A 16,675-nucleotide genomic window follows, 5' to 3' on the forward strand; every position below is an offset into this window, starting at 1 on the left:
TTTAGTACACGTTTCAGTTAGAAACCTATTTCAAGGGAAACCAAGAGTGGGGTTTTTGTAGACAGGTGGTCACTAAGGCAGGTTTGACCGTACTATAATAGAGAAACACTAAATCGATCGTAACTGATATGTCTATTTAACAATGTTTAACTGGCTGAAAAAATAACATTTTAATATTAAAAAGACTTTCGACATTGAGTATTGCGTATAATCCTTCTTCTTATTCAACTGGAATATACTGTATCCTAGGTGTCCATATTGCCCTTGACTGCGTTAAAAATTGTCTAAAGTCTTTGTGATCGTGTCAATATTCATAATTGCAAAAATAGTATCGATAATTTGGCACTTGAAGTTGAACAAGCCTATCTTGATTATATCAATATCTCGATAAAATGCAAAATATATGCAACAGCTTGTAGGGGTGGATGTTGGGGGTGGACACGTCCCTCCCCCCCCCCCGCCACCTCAATTTTTTCAGGGGGATCGTCCCAAATACTGATGAATAAAAGACTGCAACACACTTTTAGGCCCAAGAGTGTTGCGTTTAGACTTATACAAATGTACGAAAATCTTCTCGCTCGGTCGCTACGCTCCGTCGCATAATATCCTTCAAATAACAGGTAAATATTGTAAAAAAATCTCGCATTTCGTCCATCCGATCATGAATAGAAATCGCCACCCCTGCCAGCTTGTAATCTTGACTTAATTAACCAATATGTTTCAGCACCAGAACTATGAAAAAAAAAAAGGCTGTCGAACAAGTCGTGTCCGGTTCAGATCACAAAGTGCTTGCCTGCTATAAAGTGGATCTAGCCAGTTCAGGATTGAGGACGATTTTGGAGTTATAGCGTCATCTACGTCGTAGCAATAAACGTGTTAAAAATAGAAAATGACATCATGCTTTGTGCCTTGTACCGAGGAAGGAAAGTTGGCCCTCGTAGAGGAGGGGGTGGGTGTGGTTTTCGTATAAAACATGAGTGGGCATGAGTGGGCAAAGGCCTAATGGCGTATTTTGCTCATCTAATAATATTTATTGAGAAAATTTTAATTTTCACTATGTGTATTCTTCCCTCGTGAGTAGGAACAACCTAGTGCCCAAATCTATCAAAATAAACATTTTACAAGTATACCCCCTTTCTTGACATTTTCTTCATCGTTATGGTCGTATAAAATGCTTTATTCTCTCTTCCTTTTGACAATCAGTGGCGCATCCAATCGCGATAAAGTGAGGCCAGCAGACGACCCTCCCCTCCCGTGGGAAATGTCTTCGGAAATAAAATGGAAGTCAAATCAAATCAAATCATTCAGAAGTTCGATAAACCATTTTACAAGTTCTCCCCTCTTATGAATTCCCTTATAACGCATTCATTGCATAATGGTTGGGTCTGCGGGCACGGTCGAATTGGTATTATAATGATAAAGAGATAAAGGCCTTCAAGGCGAAAGGGATAAAAGGAAAGAGATTATAGAGAAAAGAGAAAGAGAAAGAGATAGAGAGAGAGATAGAGATAAGGGGGGGGGGGCAAAATAAGGAGTTTGGTTGTTCAATTTTAATAAACCATGTTGAATTAAAGAACGTCCACCTAGTGCCCCCGCCCCCTCACCTCAGGGCACACGCTATGCCAACGTGACACGGTAAACATCGATCACATACTGCTAGTATATTGTTTTTATGTCGTCAAAATCTGTTTGGACAAATGCTATATGTCTGTTGTTCTGCAGGTCAAGAACACACTATAACCGAGCCTTTTCAATAAGACCTTCGGGGAAAGTATAAACACAATTAAACAATTGGAATTTGGAGGGGATGGTATTATTTTCGCCTTTTTATATTACCATATACTGCTCTTATTTTCCAATCATAGCTCGAATTTCTATTAAAAAAAGACACAGAAAACGACCGTGCTACACAAATTTAGAATACCCTTCGAAAACAAAGGCTACATGTATAAGGAATAAATGTGTACTATAGAAATGATAATGGCAAATTAGGAATGATGCAAAATTAACCACAGATTATTGAATATAAATAATGTCTTGAAAGATACATAATTATGTAGGCCGAGGCGCAGGGCCTGGGGCTGTAGCTCCAAGGAATTTCTAAAGTTCCGATATTTGGGCACTGGCCACCACATCATAATTCGGGCAGGGATTCAGGGAATGCCCGAATATGTAATTTCCAATACAAACAAAGAGTGTTAAAAAATAATGTTTCACGTGAGCGATCCGAGAGTGCATAATGATTTAGAGATTGAAGAGCTGATATTCGGGCAAAAAACATTAGCAAACCATCGTCAAAAATGCACTTATTATATGCCCGTGTCTTAAAAATATCATATCAATCATAAATATTTCATATCAAAAGAAGAAGCAGAAGAAGAAGTGGAGGAAGAAGAACTTAAAGAAAAAGACTGACAATGAAAGAAATGTAGAAATAAATAAATAAAATAGTAAAATTTACAGAAAAAAAGAAAAAGAAATACAGAAAGAAAGAAAAAAAGGAGGAAAAAATAACGGCTAATGAAGAATGAAGGCGTGTGGGACTCACAAGTCAACACATAATTATATAACTAATAGGCCTTAATTTATCTAAGGCAGGAGGAGGAGTGGAAGAAAATGAGAGAGAGAGAGAGGAGGAGCGATTATGATGCCATTCTTGAGCTGGAGGAGATGAGGTGATAGAAGGGGAGGTGGAGGATTAAGTTTTTATACACATAAGAATTTCTCATAATGGCCTTCAAAATGAGGAGAAAGAGGAATAACAATAACGGAGATCTAGCCGGGGCTAATGATGTGATAAAAAAAAGTATATAATTTAAATGGGACTGTTAGTCAGGGCACTGGTCCGTAGGAGGCCCCCTGCACACGGCCCCCAAAATTGTCAAAGTACAAACGAGATGCGATCGACACCTGCCCACTTATGTTAGAAAGGTGAACAGACTATTGCGCAGAGAAATAAAGTAGGTCATCGAGTGTTTTCCATATCCATAAGTTCTGGAGAATCAGAGAATATTTATTTTCTGTCGGGACTGGATGTAATGCTTTGCTTATTTCGTGATATGCTATTTTCTCTGACAAGGCCAATGTTAGATATATCTGTTTTGAAATAAAAGACCTATCAAATAATCCATCCGCGTTGTGGATAGTCTTCGGTTAACGTACAACTTTAACGTATATACAAAATAACGTATAACGTGTGTAGAATCGGTATCGAATACGTAATAAGTATAGGGAAAATGGAGGGCCTACGCAAAACATGACCGAAGTGTGTCCACAAGGCAAGGGGTTGTAAGCAACGTTGGTGTACCCCACTTTGCATGAATTGCCTTGAGTTTCAATAGGACAGCCATTTCATAATAATTCAGGAAATTAGGAACTTCTGGATCACTTACTGGGCAATGGATATGGAAGTGTGACTTTACACCAACTTGTTTCATTGAACATGTCGAATGGATGCAACCCACACAAGACAGACATCGCGTAGAGAAGCAATGCAAATTATGCATTGAAGATGGGAAGGTTTTGCACAGACCACGCAAGTGATTAAACTTCAGAAGCGGTAACGTAGACTCGAACTTTAAAAAAATCATGTAGATTCTACCATAAAATTTCACCAACTCATTCAATTTGTAATTTCTGTAATGATTGACTTGATCTAGATCTCAGAAAGATTTTAAAACAATTGTTTATTCACTCACTCAGACAATTCATTTGACATTGTGATTCATTCATTGTTCATTTGTTGACTGTGTCTGTGATGGTAAATTAGGCTAGATTAATATTATAATATTAAACTGGTGTGAAAAAATGTCTTTTTTGTGATCCAAAAGGAGGGACAGTGATCAGAAATTTGAGACTTCCAAATTTAGAATTATGTTGTGTAGTCTACTATTAATTATGTATTTTTATCGGCAGTGTTCCCTTTGCGATGATCGATATCTTATTAAGAAATAGATCTAAACAAGTTAAGTCTTCTCTCATTCATCTTTTGACTCTTTGTTAAATTTAAATTAAATGATGTCACTTTTCTTTTTTTTTTGCAGAATCGGAACGAAAATCATACCAAGAAAATAAATTAAGATCTACTAAAGACGGAGAATCAGTTCTCACTCCACAAAGTGTCGAGTGAATGACTGAGGGCTCCCAGGCTTGACTTGACCAGCTCTTACCAACTAACACAGTAGACCTGTAGTACTTGTAGATTGTTCAGCCACCTATCCTGCAATGCAAGGGAAGTGGACAACAATTTTTCATCATGGAGGAATACACAATGGAAATACCAATTGAACAGTGTGCTGCATCTGGCAGCAAGCCAATTTGCTACTTGTGCAAGTGTGCAATAGGCAGTGAAAGGGGTATCATTTGGAACACTATAGTGTCCAGGTAGTCCATAAAACTGGATTTTTATCCAGTTTTTGTACCTAAAGCCTAGGCTAGCTCACATTTGATTCTCTCAAGTGAGTAACTTTGTCCTGAGCCCTGCTTGGGACTAATGTAACGGTTGTGTTTGGGTGAACTTAGTTACCAATCACAATGAGTAAGTCAGAGAGCCACAACAGCGGCAGCTCGCTGTCAAACGGAGTTGCGTCGTTGGAGGAAAGAGACACGGACGTCCCACTAAAGAGTCATAGCAGTGAGAGTGTGACTAAGCAAGGCAGCAAAGGCAAGTCTGGTGACACACAGACAGAGGAGGCAGAAGCTGCCGATGCGAGTCACTCGGGTGTAAATGGCGAGTCCAGTATGGGAAACAGCGTCGTGATTTCTAATCGCAGATCTCCTAACTTTTCTGATACTGATGTGAATGTTGAGTCCTTCCACAACGACAAGGTTACAGAAAACTCTGAAAGTGCAGCTGATACAAAACACACAGTAATCAGTGATGAAAGTAGCACCACTGGATATAGCAGTAGATTAGATAGCATCGGTGATAAAGAACTATTAAAAGAAAAAGTGCCTGATACATCTGTTCACTTAGCAAATTCACATCCAAATGGAACTGCTCTGAAGAGCGCCAGAAAAGACAGTAATATGAAGCCAGAAAGGGGTAGAATAGCTTCCGGAAATGGAAAGAAACAAAAGTCAGTTGTAATTATGGCTCCTGTAAAGGATATCACTGAAAATGGTCACATAGAGGTACACAAAGAAGAGAAGGTTGAGCCTTTACAGATACATGAAATGCATGATTCTGAAAGACGTCTCCTAATAGAAACTGAGGAAGCAGAACCAGAAGCAGTGGAAGAAAAAGCCATTGCTAAGTCTGCTGATGGCCGCTTCATGAAGTATGATGTAGCAGTAGGACAAGGTTCCTTCAAGACTGTGTTCAGAGGGTTGGATACAGAGACTGGAGTTGCAGTGGCATGGTGTGAATTGCAGGTATGTACATTTTAATTTGCCTTTCTTCTTGTTTGTTAATATCAGTCTTCTACAAAAGTAACAGGACTAATATTTGTCATTAATTCTGTTATTTTTAAAACGTTATTATACATGTACACTGTGTATATGCTTTAAAGAATACCTAGTTTTATCTTGTATGCATTATACATTACACGTAGTGTGTTCTATTTGCCTCTTACTTAATTTGTTAGTGTTAATTAGGGACAAACTTCTAATGGTCATTTTACTGTGTATAAAGAACATGTGATTTGAGTAAAGGCAACACCGCAGTAGTGTGATTGAAAGTTACTTTTCAGTTCTTGAAATTGAATTGCATCCTTGAGAAGAGGGTTTTTACCAGTTCTGAAATGTCAAATAAACAAACACTTAGTAGAAATTATGTTTAATGAAATGTGCAATTCAGATTTCTTTTTATATATGTTGGGACTTTTACATCATAGTCCAATTCTCCTTTGCTTACAGTGTAGCTAATAAACACTTTGTATTATAATGATTTAAAATTTGACTAGCATCTTTTTTTAATATTTGTAGTCTTGTTGTAGTCTTGAATATTCATTTAAAGTTTTGTTTTGATTCTGTAAAAATATCTGCCATTCGCAGAACTCAGATTACCTTTTACAACTTAAACAAATTAGTTTTTTAGAACTGTCATGTTTTGTACTATTTAGTACTGACAAAATGACACAAGCAACATGGCGCTGGTAGTATACATTGTACAGTTGACTTTGTATTGTAAAGGCTGTTTACACTTGTGTATTGAATGGGAGACTACTGTATGCAGAACATGTTAGAATGATTTTATGTATTTTCATATATAGGCAACATGTCAAAAAGAATGTAGTACTTCTAAACTTTCAAAATAATGCAGATTTTTTTGTGTGTGTTTATTTGTTATTTTATATCAAAGGTAATCCTTGATCCTCTAGTTTGCCATTTATAACAAAGATGTACTCACCAGGAATACTTGTGAACGATGTGAATTTTAGTATGATTCATGGGTGCTACATATATTTTTATCGCACTTGTGGGAAGAATATAAATTCTATTATGAAGTCACTTTTTATTTCCACTTCTAAACAATTCTGGCACATTCCAATGAGATTAGTGGAGATTATAGGGTTATTGTAAGTTTACATAGCTCTCTGTTCAAAGAGGACCAGTGGAGGGAATCACATGCTTTGTTGAACAAACTTACAATAAACAGTATGTTTGTAGGCGGTAAATGGTCCACTGCTTAAAATAAAATTATTGTGTATTGTCATTGGAATGCTTTTTCTTGCAATTTGCCAGATAATTTAAGTCTTCAGAGATTTTTACGATCGTTTCCTAAATAGTGCTAAAGATACATTGATCCCGATCTAGTTAAGATGATTCCAGAAGGGAACAAATAATTTAAACTTACACAGTATTCCTGTTTTTATTTGGTTTTATAAACTGAACTTAATATACATGTACATGTACATGTAAGTAGAACATTAAAGAATTACATGTGATCATATTCAATAGGCTTATCAGGAACCTTACATTCTATGTACTGTAGGCTTGATGAATAGGTATTTGGATATTCTTCTTATCGAGAGAGTCCAGTGGTTGCCAGAGTCAGAATAATGAGGGAGGGCAGTTGATCGTACATTATAAACTATTGAATGTGATTGTCCCCAATAAAAGGCTGTATACTTTAAAGTCTAGATGTAAAGTCTAGATGTAAAGTCTTTAAATGAACAAGGGATAGTAATAATAAAGAGTGAATGCAGTCTGATCGTAAAAAGAAGCATTGAGTATAATACCCATGCAAAAGGCTGTAACTGTAATGTAAGGGTTGAGTTGGAGAGAATTCAGTAAAAATATGACCCATACAAACATGTAAAGGCCTGTAGTATTCATTGTTTATGGCTAAGATTTTAAAAGTTAATTATAAAAAATGACTGAAATTACCAATTTGATTGTGTTTTGCCACGAGACAAATGCCATTGAATTGTGTTTGCATTTATACTTATATGTACCGGTATGTGTATTACCAGTATGTTTTTGTACGTACAAGTACATGGATACATTCGTACATGTCCATGTTATGTACAGTATGGCTACATGAAGGCTACATGTAATAGTGCATGTGTATACATGTACAGCCCACATGTACATATTAATTACAGTGTACATGTAGTGTGTTTAATGTACTGTACATAAATTTACAATTGCTTTTTGATTCAAATGGGAAGTGAACAAAATTTGTACATGTACATGTAGATCATATTTATTAAAAAAAAAAAGAATGGTGTCTATTCACAAGAATACATTACAGTACATTATACAGTACATCAGGCCTTAAATTTCGTCATTTTTAGGGCAAGGCCAGTTTGGCCTCGAGTACCTCATATTTTTAAGGGCACCAAGGCCAAAATATTTTTACAAAAAGGGCATCGAGGCCAAAATATTTTACAAAAAGGGCATCGAGTATGAGGCCAAAAAAATTGATTCTGTTTTTGTTAGATGTCATGTGTATTTTATGAAACTTGTGCAGGATCAATTTCCCATGACTTTTAGCACCAGCTTCTTCACAGAATGTATAGAGGTCTACGGTACATACAAACAAGCAGGCGCGTAGCCACGGGGGGGGGGGGGGGGGGGGGGGGGGAGGGGGGGGGAACGGGGGGCATGTGCCCCCCTAAAATTTCCAGGATCGGTTGAAATTTTGTAGACCCCTTTTTTTTACCTCGATCGATTACATGTGCCCCCCCAAACACCAAACTCTGGCTACGCGCCTGCAAACAAGGCGGCGGCCCGCAAGCCTTAGATTTAGCAGCCAGGAGCAAGGGGCAATTTTTTTTTTTAAGTTGCCCTTTGCCACGGGAATTTACCAGAGCAAGGGGCAATTTTCCAAAAACAGATAGGCCGCTTATCTAATCATAAGTTCAAAGAGAGTCTACAAATTTTAATTTCATAATGTGAATAGATCGAACGATCAATTTAATAACTTTTTAATCTTAACAATATGAACAGGAAAGATTGATTAAGAACATCAAACTTGCACATTAAACAGTATTTTAAAGTAACTAAAAATATTGATGAGCAAATGAATAAATAAATTGTCAATTTCACAAACATCGAAAGTCAGAAGGACTTAATTGGCAAGTTTACCGGGCCGGGTATTCCAAATCAAAATCGCACCTCACACACAAACCTTCCGCCACTCTCTCGGTAGTAGGAGCAAATTTGAAGAAATTATCTTTTTAACTGTTGTAATTATAGAAAGGTCGGCATACATAGGCCTAACTAATGAAATAAGATGTAAAAATGTCCTTATAGACATTCGACAGCTGAAAGTGACACGCTCAGCTCAGTTGCGTAACGTGCATTCACGAAACCAAAATCGTTCCTCGCACACACACTCTCGCCACTTTTGGTGGGAAGCTGTCGGGCTGGAAGTTTGCCAGCGAAACCGATGCACCCTCGGAATTTTACCGGGACTCGAAACGTTCGTCTTGGGAAGCTGGCGGGGTAGCTTTTTGAAGCGAGGTCGGCTGGTGGCAAAATGAGAGTAACTACGATCGAGAACATCGTAGGTGTTCTTAACTTATTAATAAGATAATTCTGAATTCTATTTGAGATAAAATAATAAACTAGGCCTACAAACAAACCTCGACAGATCTCTAATGACTATTTGAATGCTTGTTTATTTCTCCATTTGACGATTTGTTTTCTTGATCCTGGCCTTCGATTTGTACGTACGTGCGTGAGAAGATAGGTACCCCTATATAGGAAGTGTTAATTGGCATTTCCGGTTAATTAGTTAATCCTTCCGGTTAATTAGTTAATCCTTCCGGTGACTTCCGGTAAACAATAGGGGAGTGTTAATGAGTTAATTGGGGTGTCCTTCCGGCGGAAGTTACGTAATGAGGGTACATCCCCTGGAGGAAGTTCTTTTGTTTACATCATTCATTCATTCATGGAGAGGTGGAGGATGGACGTGTGTAGGGTACGAGGGACAAGGACCAAATGACCAAACAATGGGCCACCCGGCATGTATGTTGAATGTGTGTGTTACCGACCAATGAGAATGCGAGGATTTTTTTAGAAAGGAAGTGACCCAAAGTTGGTACTTGTTTGTGATTGGACGAGAGAAAATGGTGAACCTATGGGCAAGTATCATCTAACTGTCGTTGAGTCAACATCGCTTTGTTTTTGTTGTAATACTGGCCAGATTCTATAATGTACCATGATTTCTACATGTGATTTAATGCACAAGCTTCGGGCATGTACATGCCTGGAAGAAGTATCGAGTTTTCGTGAGGAATATTATGAAGACCTTGAACCAGAACAACATGCTTTGGTATTTGCAAGGTCATCCTACTTTTTGAGTTTGCAGGACTTGGAAGATGGTAAGTGCTAATCATATTTATTTATTTATTTTCATATTCATAATTGAATAATTTTGTAGTGTTACCATATCGGGTTTGCATCTGGAATTCAAGAAGGAGATTAAGCATCGAAAATCCATAATAGGCAACGATGTGACATAATGAGTGTTTTTTTTTTTGTTCAATGCAAATTAAATAATGATTGATATCTCCATTTGAAACATAAACTCACGTGTAAGCAAAAAAAAAAAAAAGATTTATAAAGTATTATAAAGTATACGTTCAAATTATAAATTTAATTAAATTATTCAATTATACTTGTAGGGATTACCGATGATGATTTAGTGGATGTGTTCGTCGAGAACCAACAGCCCCCTCTCCCCCTAGCAACGCAGCACCAGCAAGGTCTTCCACATGACGCAGCTACTCCATGGCAACCAAATTTTGATGACGGTTAGTGTATACTTCATTTATATATACATCAATGCAAAGGATCATTGGATGAATGTTCATTTTTTTTTTTTCATGTATGAAGACAACACAATACATTGTAGCGGTTGAATGAAACTTTTTATCCGTTCTTATATATCTTTTTTTTTTTTTTCATAGGCATTTCCGATGACCATTTAATGGAGATGGACATCAATACAAATAAGCCATGTGACGCAACATCAGTACCTGGCCCCTCTAACCGCCAACCAGCAGCAACAGCAGTGGCTGGACCCTCCCGCCATCCAGCATCAGCAGTGGCCGGACCCTCCCGACAACCACCAGCAGTGGCTGGACCTTCCCGTCAACCAAGAGCAGTGGCCGGACCCTCCCGACAACCACCATCAGTAGCCGGACCCTCCCACAGTCAACCAAGAGCAGCAGCAGTAGCCGGACCCTCGTCTTTTCATGTTGGGGGATCTAAGAAACGTGTTGTAGATGCACCGCCTGCAAGAGAACCCAATCTCCCTACTCATCACGTGACCAAAGTGAGTCAAAAACATGTACGCAAATACAATGCTAATGTAACTGATTACACCGTTTCTTTCCAACCCATAGAAAATAACGGTCCCATGATAGAAATGATGCCACGCGTAAATGAGATGTTTGAAAATATCATTGAAGAGATGGTTGAGGGGGTAAATGATAGAGATTTTGTTAGGATTGTTTTCAATTCCCCACAATTAGATAGACCCGTTAGTATGCCATTTGTAAGGAGGGATCAAATGAATCACGAAGCATTTGCAACCAAACTTGAGAATACTATTCAATCGAATGATAAGGTAAGCTTGGACGAAACAGTCTCTTTCAACATATTACACATGGCTATGCCAAATGGTGGTGGTTCCAATGTGAAGTGCTTAACCATCGAAGAGACATTGTCCAGAAAAAGATGCATCATCAGGATGAAGAATAAAGATAACATGTGTTGTCCAAGGGCTATCGTAACTGGCATTGCCCGGATTGAAAAACACCCTAATTTTGAGTCGATCAAACATGGTTACAAACAGCAAAGGGAATATGCCATTGAGCTGTATAAACAGGCCAAACTTCCAGAAAATACCAAATGTGGCATCGAAGAGATTAAACTCTTCGAAAAGACGGAATTCATGGCCGGTTTCAGGGTGGTGGTTGTTTCAAAAGAGCACTTAAACTTCATTACGTATGCTGGCCCCGAAGACAGGCAGCATACCATTTATCTGTATGTTCATGACAATCACTTTGATCTCATTACTTCAATGGCCGCCTTCTACAACAAGTCATATTTTTGCCACGAGTGTTTGGTAGGATACGACAAGAAACTCAGACACGACTGCATTTTCCGCTGCAAACTTTGCAAGGGAGATGACTGCCCCGCCTCCAATGACCCCGATTCCTACAAATTGTGCAAAAAATGTAACCGTAACTTTAAGAATGCTCATTGTTTGTCAAATCACAAGCAACATGGCGTATGTGACCTGTACTTCAAATGCCCCAAGTGTCAGATTCTTTGTAACAGAGAGACGCTTAGAAAGCATAAAGCCAAGCACATTTGCGGCCAAACTTTCTGTCGATTATGCAAAAAGTATGTTAATCCAGGTCACAAATGCTACATTCAAAAAGAACCACAACGGGAAGAAAAGGATGACTCTTCCGATGAGGAGGAGGATGAGGTTAGGCGCACATTGACAAATGAGGAGATGGAGGAGTTAGGGCTTAATAACGCAACGGAGAGAGTTATGGTTGATGATGATGATGATGATGTTACTGACCCTGGTAGGAAACCCGCTGGTCTAAGAAATCTCAATAAATACGTCTTTTTTGACTTTGAGTGCACCCAAGAAACGGGTCTGCATGTTCCTAACTATTGCGTGGCCCATAGGGCATGCAAGCATTGTGCTGAAAAGCCATTTGAAGAAGAGTGCAAACGCTGTGGGAAGTTAGAGGACAAGCAAAAGGTTTTCAAAGGTCCTAATACCGGGGATGAATTCTGCGAGTGGGTATTTGGATCCAAAGAGAATTCACGCTCTGTTTTCATTGCTCACAATTTCAAGGGGTATGATGGTGTTTTTATCCAAGATTATCTCTATCGGAATTGCATCATCCCCAACCTCATACTTGCTGGAGGGAAAATCATGAGCATGGATGTTTCATTCAATCAGATCAAATTCATTGATTCTTTGAACTTTTTTGCCATGCCCCTTTCTGCTCTTCCCGCTACATTTGGAGTGGAGGAATTGAAGAAGGGTTTTTTTCCGCATCTCTTCAATACGACAGCCAACACTCATTATCAGGGGCCCGTACCAGATGCCAAGTACTATCATCCATCTGGCATGTCGCCAAAAAAGAGGGAAGAATTCCTTGAATGGTATGAGAAGGAGGTTGCATCTGGAAAAGATTTTGTAATGGAGGATGAAATACATGCCTATTGTGTGAGCGATGTTGACATATTGAGGCAATGTTGCTTGAAATTCCGGAGCATGTTTCGAGAGATCACCAAACTCAACCCAGAGGATACGGGTGTTGACCCATTCTCGAAATGCATCACCATCGCTTCTGCGTGCCATTTGGTGTATCGGAGAAATTTCTTAAATGAAAACTCCATCGGTGTCATTCCTCCTCTTGGTTACGCACCAAAAGACATGCAGTCTAACAAGGCATTGAGATGGTTGGCGCATGTCGCGGAACAAGAGAATATCTACATTCAGCACGCGAGAAATGAAGGTGAAGTGAAAGTGGGTAGATATTACATGGACGGTTATTGCCTAGAAAACAAGACCGTGTACGAATTCAACGGTTGTTTCTGGCACGGCTGTCAAAAATGCTACTCATTCAACACAGACAGTGGTCGACCTGGAGTGAAGAAAACGATGGGGGAGCTATACCTCGACACGCTCGAGAAAGAAAGGTGCGTACAAAACATACTTAAAGATTGGAAGTACGTTACGATGTGGGAGTGCGACTGGAAAAAAGAAGAAAATTCCATCCCTCAACATATCAAGCAAAGCTTGCCTAACCCCATCCCCCTCAATCCTAGAGAAGCATTCTATGGAGGTCGTACCAATGCCAGCTGTCTGTTGTACGAATGCAAAGCTGGTGAAAAAATAAAATATGTCGACTTCACTTCCTTGTACCCCAGCATAAACAAATATGGGTCTTACCCAGTAGGCCATCCCCAGATCATCACGCAAAACTTTAAAGATTTGTCGGATTATTACGGTCTGGTAAGATGCAAAGTATTACCTCCCCAAGACTTGCTCCATCCTGTTCTCCCATGCAAGGTGAACGGTAAACTTCTCTTCCCTTTGTGCTACACTTGTGCAAAAAATGTCCAGCAGACACCATGTACGCACAGCGAGAATGAACGCATCATTCACAGCACATGGGTTACCTTGGAGGTGGAGAAGGCTGTGGAAAAGGGGTACAAGGTAATTGAAATTGAATCTGTCTGGCATTTTGGAAAGTTGGCGCAGAATCTCAGAAACAAGCGCATTCCCATTGATATGATAGATGTAGGTAACCTCTATAGGGCCAATGGACTGTTCACCGCTTACATCAATCAATTCCTCAAGATCAAACAAGAAGCCTCGGGCTGGCCCGATTGGTGCCGAACCGAAGAAGATCGAGAAAAGTACATCCAAAATTACTTTGAGAAGGAGGGCATCACATTGGACCGAGAGAACATAAAAAAGAACAAGGGGTTGAGATCTCTAAGTAAACTCATGCTCAACTCCTTCTGGGGGCGGTTTGGCATGAGAAGCAATCTCCCAAACGTTAATGTAATTAGCGATCCTGCTCAGCTCTACGCACTTCTGACCTCGGATGAGTACAGAGTGCTTGATTTAAACTTCATCAATGATGAGATGGTAGAAGTTCGATATGTCAAGAATGATGAGTTTGAAGAGCAGAGTCCTCGATCCAATGTGGTGATAGCTGCATTCACGACGGCACAAGCGAGGCTAAAATTGTACGACGTCATTGACCGAGTGGGGGAACGTGTCCTGTATTACGACACGGACAGCGTCATTTACCTCGAAAGGTCAAACAGACCCGATGAATGGTGTCCTCCACTCGGGGATTACCTCGGCGATCTCACTGATGAGCTGGATGGGAGATACATAACTTCCTTCATCTCAGGAGGCCCAAAAAATTACGCCTACACAACAAACACCGGTGAGAGCACCTGTAAAGTAAAAGGGATCACCCTAAACTACAGCAATTCTCAGGTCATCAATTATGAAACGATGAAACAAATGGTAAAAAATGTAGGCTCGGGCCCTTCCGAAAAGATCACCGTCACCAACCCCCACCAAATCACTCGTGTCAATAAAAGACAACGAATCGAGACTCGAATGGGGCGTAAGGACTACAGGGTCGTGTATGACAAGCGCGTCATCAAGCCTGACTTTTTTACCATCCCGTACGGGTATGTAGAGTAATATATATCATTCGTGACATTTTTTTTACTCTTTATCTTGTTTTTGAGGGGGGTTATTTATTTCATGGATGATGGCACATTGAATCATTTCTATGAGTAGCCGTTATGCGAGAAGCATGCTCTCGGAGGGACAGTCTTTTGTCTTTTTTACAAGACCTACATCATTTATAGGTCTTGTTATTTTATTTGGGGTGCATACAGCATTGTTCATTTATTTCACGTTGCAATCCCTTAAACCAACCGAGGCTCCTTTGAACTCGACATCTCTGGCAGTGGGGGATTGACCAACAAACGGCAGAAAACATCGTATCCACAACGTTGCATGATGGGTTGGACTACATTCCGTAGTAGAGGAGTACGCCTCTGTTCGTTCTATTATTATCATACTTTATGTATGTTGAGAGAATTCAGGGCATGGATTGGGAGAACCACGCTGCGTATTGCACGTGCCATCACCTACATCAATCCATTGCACTCTACATTCACCCCATTTGCCGTTGGTAAGGCCATACGAGGAGGGTTGACATTTTGTCGACGATTGTTACCATGACCGTTAAATTTGTGCATCCTTTTACCTGCATGGTGGCAGGCCCTACGGGGAGTGGCAAAACTGTCTTTGTACGAAAACTGTTAAAATACAATCAGGATTTAATTGAAAAACCACCTCAAAAAATTATTTGGTGTTATGGCGTGTATCAAAAAGCCTATACTGAAATGATGGCCGAAGTGCCCACTATAGAATTCATAGAAGGATTTCCAAGTAGTTTTGATGGTGTTATTGATCCCAACTTACGTAATTTGATCATTGTTGACGATTTAATGGCAGAATGCACAAAAGATGCAAATATGACGAGTTTGTTTACGCGTGGATCGCATCATCGCAACCTCTCTGTCATATTTATTGTTCAGAATCTTTTTCATGCTGGTAAAGAGACCCGTACCATCAGTTTAAATGCTCAGTATTTAGTCATTTATAAAAACCCCAGGGACAAATCGCAGATTACACATTTAGGACGTCAACTTTACCCGGGTCAAACAAAATATGTGCAGGAGGCTTACAACGATGCCACCAAAAATCCTTACGGTTACTTGTTGATTGATTTAAAAGCGAACACGTTAGAATCTCATAGATTAAGAACACACATATTTCCAAATGAATTTACTACTGTGTATGTACCAAAAAAATAAAAGTATAAGGTAAGACGTGAAGTTGGGAAATTATCATTAGTTCATCATGTCTCACAACGTAAAGACCCATGTGCCTGAACTGCGCGTACTTGCCAAGTGCACTCCTCGACAGAGGAAAGCCTTTTTGGAGCATGCAACTAAAACATTGATTACTTGTCTTTCGGAATGCTGCTCAAATACTTTAAAAGGCAATGTACCTCTAACAGCTTCGCAAAAGAAGACTTTATCTCGGTATAAGAAACATATGCGAAAAGCTGCTGATAAACGTAACAGTCATAAAGTCAGAAAAGATACTTTTGTACAAAAGGGAGGATTTTTAAGCGCAATTCTCGGTCCTATTTTGCGGCTTTTGACGGGATAGATGGAGTATACCAAGAAAATGACGTTGGTACCGGAGGAAATGGCACGGGCAGTTCAGGCATCCATGGGAAGTGCTCACCCCACGAGCAGGGTGTTATCCAAGTTGGACGAGAGTATTCAATCCATTTTACAATCTAGCGGTGTATCGGACAAGGATAAAGTGGTCCAATACCACGAAGCTTTGCAAAAATATCTACAATTACAACATCATGAGGCAAGACCCACGTCGATTCATGTCAAAATGACAGAACAGCCTCCTCTGGAGAGCATCGCTCAAGATGCACCCTCTCAGAGTGAGACGGAGCATACCGGCTCCATGAGGGAACAAGTTTTAAAGACGTTGCCCGTGACGTTGAAGCACAAAGCTAAATTATTGATGGATCACGTTTTAAAGAAACCAGAAAATGAATTATGGGGATGGAATACTCGCGGTGAATTGGTTTTTAATGGTCGGGTCATCGGAGGTTCC

General features: G+C 39.6%; 2 protein-coding genes across 5 annotated transcripts in view; both read left to right on the forward strand.

Moving 5' to 3' along the window:
* The first annotated feature begins 3,192 nt into the window (after positions 1 to 3,192).
* LOC754534 (serine/threonine-protein kinase WNK2) overlaps positions 3,193 to 16,675 on the forward strand; it is a 93,565-nt gene continuing 80,082 nt past the window's right edge. For 2 of the 3 annotated variants that reach the window (XM_030972868.1, XM_030972870.1), the window contains exons 1-2: positions 3,194 to 3,559; positions 4,044 to 5,373. In XM_030972868.1, the coding sequence (XP_030828728.1) occupies positions 4,534 to 5,373 (840 nt within the window). In that variant the 5' untranslated portion in view covers positions 3,194 to 3,559; positions 4,044 to 4,533. Of the gene's footprint in view, positions 3,560 to 4,043; positions 5,374 to 16,675 lie in introns of all 3 variants that reach the window. The other variant, XM_030972869.1, reaches the window with a different exon arrangement.
* LOC115919349 lies at positions 9,131 to 15,848 on the forward strand. Of its 2 annotated transcripts, XM_030972872.1 has the most exons (3): positions 9,131 to 9,773; positions 10,077 to 10,205; positions 10,362 to 15,848. In XM_030972872.1, the coding sequence occupies exons 1-3, from the start codon at positions 9,611 to 9,613 to the stop codon at positions 14,657 to 14,659; spliced, it is 4,590 nt and encodes a 1,529-aa protein (XP_030828732.1). In that variant the 5' UTR covers positions 9,131 to 9,610; the 3' UTR covers positions 14,660 to 15,848. The 2 variants fall into 2 exon arrangements, with proteins under 2 accessions (XP_030828732.1, XP_030828733.1); XM_030972873.1 differs by lacking the exon at positions 10,077 to 10,205.

Source organism: Strongylocentrotus purpuratus, unplaced genomic scaffold (genome assembly GCF_000002235.5).
Source record: "Strongylocentrotus purpuratus isolate Spur 01 unplaced genomic scaffold, Spur_5.0 spur5_scaffold_6, whole genome shotgun sequence".
In the NCBI taxonomy this organism is placed as follows: domain Eukaryota; kingdom Metazoa; phylum Echinodermata; class Echinoidea; order Camarodonta; family Strongylocentrotidae; genus Strongylocentrotus; species Strongylocentrotus purpuratus.